The sequence below is a fragment of the Tyto alba genome, unplaced genomic scaffold (genome assembly GCF_018691265.1).
Source record: "Tyto alba isolate M040663 unplaced genomic scaffold, T.alba_DEE_v4.0 Super-Scaffold_1, whole genome shotgun sequence".
NCBI classification, from domain to species: Eukaryota; Metazoa; Chordata; class Aves; order Strigiformes; family Tytonidae; genus Tyto; species Tyto alba.
This window is the reverse complement of record NW_024881261.1, coordinates 30,560,416-30,566,415: the sequence shown is the minus strand read 5'-3', so window position 1 is coordinate 30,566,415 and position 6,000 is coordinate 30,560,416. Positions and strand designations below refer to the sequence as shown.

Below are 6,000 nucleotides of genomic sequence, written 5' to 3'. Positions count from 1 at the left end.
TTTTGCAGGCTTTTTTTTATTTATTAAAAAAACCCCTGCAGTTGGAAATACAGAGTAACCGGAAAAAATCTCACAACATAGTAATAAAACACCTTTATTCCCTCTTAAATATAATCTCTAAGACTATAAGCCTATAATTCCCATTAAAGCTCACTTAATTGAATGGTCTTTATAGGCTTTCTTCTTTGGAGAATAAACATTGAATACTGGCTTCAACACAACATCAGGAAAACAATAGTACGGGGAATAAATCATGAACTTTTGGTACCTCAGGAAAGGTTTCAGAACCTGGAGGAGTCACAATCAGCAGAAGGTGTGTGCTTGCGCAGGGCAGTGGGAGTGGGGCTGGGGGCTGCACGGTCCCCTTGTCCCACTGGCTCAGAGCCGGAGGACAGGGATGAGGTGACCACACAGAATGCGAGAGCCTGGGCCTCACACCACAGAGCCCCCGGAGGAGGGATAAGCAAGAAAACAGTGAAGGAAATGAGAGACGTGTCAGGAGAGGCTCTGGGGTCAGGGCTGCTGCCACAGCCCCCAGCTGGGACCCTGCTGCACCTCTTGGCTACAGCTCCTGGCTCAGCCAAGAGCCATGGGTGACAGGAGCCATGGTCACCTTCTGGCTTCTAGGTGGATTGAACTGAAGTTAAAAAATACAGGATTTCCCCTGTAAGTGGGTAACTTCTTGTCTGACCAGCTAGCCACTAAGCTCATGAAGTCCTGGTACAAACAAAGGGAATTAGACCAGCTAGTGGGGTGAAGAGGAGCCCCTGAGGGCCAGGTCTGCTGGTCCAGCTGAAATGACAGCTGGAGGAGTCTCATGAACCCCTTGAATTAACAGAGTGTCCCATCCTGTAGAGTTTGCTCCCTGTCACCATGTTCGTGGTGCCAATCCATGACAGCACAGCTGCCCTGCGGGGCCGGGGCTCAGGCAGAGGGTGCAGGGTGCTGCTCCCCGGCCAGCCTGGTGCACCCTGCCTTCTCCCCAAGGGATGGGAAACAGCAAGGCCCAGCTGAAATACATCTCCTCAGAAACAAACATGAGGGAGAAACTGTGGGGTAGGTCCGGTGAAAAAAAGTGCCCTGCCTTCAGTGCCTTTTCACTGCCACGTAACAGGGAAAAAGTGTCAGCTGCCCCCCCATCTCCCCAACCTGGCCCTCCCCCCATTAACTGTTGCATAATTCACTCAAAAATACTGATAAGACAAACTAGAATATTTTATGGAAACCTTCTTTTGCACTGACCAGTCCCTGAAGCAAGCCAGGAGAAGTGATGAAATACATTCCCCGGCACCTCCTGCTAACTAACAGTGTACAAAACCAAATGATCTTTCCAGACAATTCCCTGGCTGACACGTGCGACTTTCCAGCACTGGTCTATATTTTTCATTTATCCTTTTTCTCTTGGTTTTACCTTGTCTTCCCTGACGCCTTAATCATGGCCTTGTCCTGCCGGCCTCCTCCCTGCTAGAGGATGCGGTGTCAGAAGGAGGCAGCACTGACAGAGCGTTGCTGTTGAACTGCGCTGGAATCTTGCCCCAGCGGGTGGAGGGGAGGCTGGGCTGGCGTTCCCATCCCCTGATTAGCTGGCAAGTGCACGGCAGAAGCAAAGCGCAGCATCATGTCAATGTACTCTGGCAAAACCCAGCATAAGCTGCAGGAAATGAAGAAGTTCTCCAAGCCTGCCTGCTTACCTTTTGGGAATGAAGGTACTCAGGCCGTTAGCACACCGCTCCGCCGGCTGTTGCAGAGTCCCTGGCGCCCTGAGGCCTGCAGGTACCGGCTACGCGCCGCCCTCTTGCCGTGTGCGGTGTCGCTGCCATAGGAGACCTGCACATGGACCCAGTGCTGGTGCCACAGCCAGGCCAACGTCTTCAAAAGCGGGTCTGGGATTTGAGATGGCGGGTTTTTGGGCGCCTCAAACCCGTCCGCCAGACCAGGTCAGAAGTGGCACCCTCCAGTGCCTTGGCTGCAGAACGTCTTGTTTGAAAACCAGGATTTGGGGTTGGCACCTCCAAAATGGAGGCAACCCGAATCCCCGCTCACCTGGGGAGACTGTGGCTGGTGTGAGGTACTCAGCACCCCGGTCAGACAGCTGCAGGGAGGGACCAGCACTGGCACACGAGCCGAAGGAACTGCAGTTGCAACTGGGCATGGACCGCAGCGTTTGCTATGGGTGGGGTGACTCCGTAGCACGTAACACTTGCAGAAGGTGAGGGGTGGCTATCACAGCAAGAATCTGCTCTCTGTTCACGGGGTGCTGACAGACACGGGGAAGACCACAGCGCATAACTAGTTCCATGCGCAGCCACAATCCGCGGTCTCTGGGGGCTGCCAGGAGCACCTAGATGTGGGGCTCACCGATAGCTGCGTTCCTCTTCTCGAACTTCATTTTGAGCTCTGACACGAGGGCGTTGTGGGCGCTGCCATGACCTCTCTTCTTCAGCTGTTTGTTTATAAACTTGGGAGTGATGGAGCCAGACACGGTAGGCACCCTCCACCCTGGGGTGTCCGCGCGGGGAGCCAGGGTGGGGGGCGGCGGGGGCAAGGGGGCGGTCGGCAGCACGGAGGCAACCTGGATGTTGTTGTTGCTGTTCTCGTTGTGCAGGCTCTTGTTATCGTCCTCCACAACAAACTTCGCAGCGTTGCTGGGCCTCCTGAACTTCAGCCACTCCATCCTGAGTGTCCGGGACTGTGGAACGTGTCTCTTTTTTATGATCTTTCTTACCGGTATGATTTTGTTGGACCGCTTGTTGCGCCAGAACATGGCAGTAGAGATCATGATAGTTATCAGCACCATTACGCCCATGACACCAGCTAACACTCCTAAGGCTTTCATGGGGTTATCTTTAGTTTGCATCAAAAAGGCGGCCATAGGCCCTTTGTGAAGAGTCTGTAAAAGAGTACAAAGAAAACACGTGACTTACTCTACGGGACAGACAATGACCCAGAAATTTCATTTGTCCAAAATATGTAACAAGCAGGGCTGACTAATGGAAGTTGTCTCTAAAAAACAAAACAAAAAAAAGCGTCAAAGAACCAGTCCAGGCTTGGAGAATTTAGATGGAGCAGGAGACTGGGCAAGAATTACAGTATTGTGAGATGGCTGACTGTCGAACACGAAAGCTTACGGGAGTATGACTGCCAAATTAGGACAGATTCCTGCATGTCACCATAGCATTTGTTTAACTTGCAAGAACTGAGCAAGAAAATAATTGGCTCTGGGATCTACAGCTGTATTGTTATACTACATTTCAGAGTTAATTTCCTAGGAATAATAGTGTTGAACCTAAACAGAAGTTTATGAGTGGAAAATGATCTTTCAAAAACAGTTGCAGGCGATTATGGTGATGCAGTTTATAGGACTATTACCGAGCATGGCATTGAAAAGATTATGGGAAAACTTCACTTTATAAAATTACAGTGTACAAATGAGTAGTTAGCAGGTATGTGCTGCATTCTGTTTTCAAGTACTCTTTTACAGACATAACAAAACTCTTTGAGGTGGGGGAGATGAGTAGAGCTAAAGGGCTTTGTTTTTAGAAATAAAAGAAATAAACAATAACTTAAGCTACATATGGCATATTAAGGACAAATGAACAGCCAGTTGACTTTGCAGCTTAGTGTGCTGTGCGTTTCGGAGGTCGCCGTTTAATTTTGCAGATTTTGCCCTGTGGGTGGAGCCTGGATCTTTTCACACTTTTCCAGTACATGATGGTGGAGATCACCATAGTTACAGAAATGGTGGAAAGGATGCCACTCATGCAAATTCCAAATATTGTCCATGGATGCTTCTTGAGGCCTAAAATATAGGATTTTACCCTGGACTTGATCTGGAAATATCAAAAATAAGAGAAATGGTCAACCCTCACATGGATATATTTGAAAGAGGCCAGTATCTATTATAAATACAGATAGGGAACTAGGGTGAAATGTGTACAGGATAGAAAACATATAAAATAAAGGGAGCTAAGTGTTGAACAAGGCACAAGAGAGGAGACAGTTGCAGTGACATTGAACTGAATCCAGAAACACTAAAAGAAATTAGGAAGCAGGTATAAACACCTGGTTGATCAGGGAGTAAAGGGTAGCAGCACAGCACATAGATCACCCTTATTCCTGGCACGGTGGTCCACCCTTGGACTACATTTCCAAGATAAGTTCATAATGAACACAACCTTCTGCAATGGTATCTGGACAGACAATAGTGTTGTGCAAAGCCTTCAGAAATGATCCTTCAGAAATGGCACGTTCATGAGCAGGTTTGTTTACCAAGGGCTGATCATAAAGCCACCTGCAGCTGCGGAGAGACAGGGCTACCTGTTGTGCCCCACTCCTCTGGCCTCGGCTCCAGGAGGGAATCATCACCCAAACAGGTCGTCTGCATTTTAGTTAGCGGTCTAAGCTCCCAGCTTAGTCACCACATGCTAAAATAGGTATCAAAGATAGTAAATATAAGGAGAGTCTTGTGACTAGCTTGGGCTTGAACCTCTGACTTTTAGACGTTTCAGGTGAGATCAGATGGATTTCCCTGTATGACTCTAAACTAGGATGCTCATCTCTTTACCCTCCCCAGTCTGTGGAGGGAGATGACTGAGAGTATCCCCAAAGGATGCTTCAGAGTATCCTTGTCGTGTATTACACAGGAACACTATTTTTAAACCACATCCCTAAACTTAGAGAATGTAAATTCATTAATAAACACCCCATTGCCTTCACTTCACTTCTGTATTTTGACAACCTATCTTAAACAAATTATCCAAGCCTACTCTTCCCCTGCCTTGAATGTTCCTATTGCCAAAGAGAACTGGGTGAAGAAATGCCACTGAAACTCATAGACCATGTTACTTTACCGCTAATGGCCAACTGTCATCATTTTGTTGTGCAGAGTTTTTCCATTACTTAATTAGGAATGGACCTCAAGAGCAGAGCAGCCAATGACTTTGGCGGAGCTTGGTTTCACATCAGCTTTACTGTTCTGCAATACATGGATTTTGTGTGATTAAATCCCATCAGATGACAGAAATTCTACCCTGGCTTACTTAACTTCATGTGAAATTCTGACAAATTAAGTGTCAGATAAACCCTGCTAAGTAGTACATGACCTGAACTGAGTCCACTCATTATGAGTGTTGTCAAGATCTATTTTGTAGTGAGGTACGGATGGCTAAATAATATAGGATCAACACAAGGAGAAGGATGACATATACTTAAGAAGATACTATATCTCAGTAATAATTATTTGACCAGCTATTTGAAAACCTTGAATAAATGGGATTAGATAGAAGTATTTGTTTATGTTGCCAGTATACCACAGTTGCAGAGCTAAAACCTGATGGAAATCTTATGGGGAGTTTCAGAATTTGGCTTTGTTCAACTCCCCCTTGTCTCCAAATTTGGCACCTGTTCAGAGCTTCCAGTTATGAAGAAGTGATTAATAGCAAAACCAAAACCATGAATAGTTAGCTGATTCAGCCTGTATTCTAGTTACTGAGCCTGTATTATACAGAGCTTTGCTTAGAATTAGCCTTGGATAACAACTCTTCTCTAATGTCTGCATAAAAACATAAAGCATTTTCTAAGCATACAGTGGGAGAATTTCTGTTTGTTGCGGCCATATCGCTCACAGAATAAACAGGAGAAATAACTTGCAAACTAAACCTGGAATGTCATCTTCTTAGCCAGCCTGCAGGAGGCTCATGGTAAGTGCATTTGTCACCAAAAAGCTTTACAATCTTGCCTGTGTCATCACCGTGGCCCAGTCAGTCAACACACAGGACAGGTGTGAGAGAAGTATGAGCACCCTCTGACAGTGGAAGTCTGGGAGCACTTGGACACCAGAGTTTAAGCAGTTTGGCCTTGAGCACTCCCCTGCATGTTCAGAACACCTTCTAGTCCACTACTGATAGTGCCTCAGAAGTGGGTCAATAGTGCTACTTTGTAATTTATGGAGCTGTTTTTTTTTTTCCTAATTTTGAAGAATACTGATTTTTCTTGTGGGCA

The 6,000-nt window shown here is 46.7% G+C and overlaps 1 protein-coding gene across 4 annotated transcripts in view; it reads right to left on the bottom strand.

Moving 5' to 3' along the window:
• Positions 1-6,000, bottom strand: part of CDHR1 (cadherin related family member 1) — a 50,304-nt gene continuing 44,304 nt past the window's right edge. For 3 of the 4 annotated variants that reach the window (XM_032994137.2, XM_009970500.3, XM_032994138.2), the window contains one exon: positions 1-2,890. In XM_032994137.2, the coding sequence (XP_032850028.2) occupies positions 2,342-2,890 (549 nt within the window). In that variant the 3' untranslated portion in view covers positions 1-2,341. The other variant, XM_032994139.2, reaches the window with a different exon arrangement.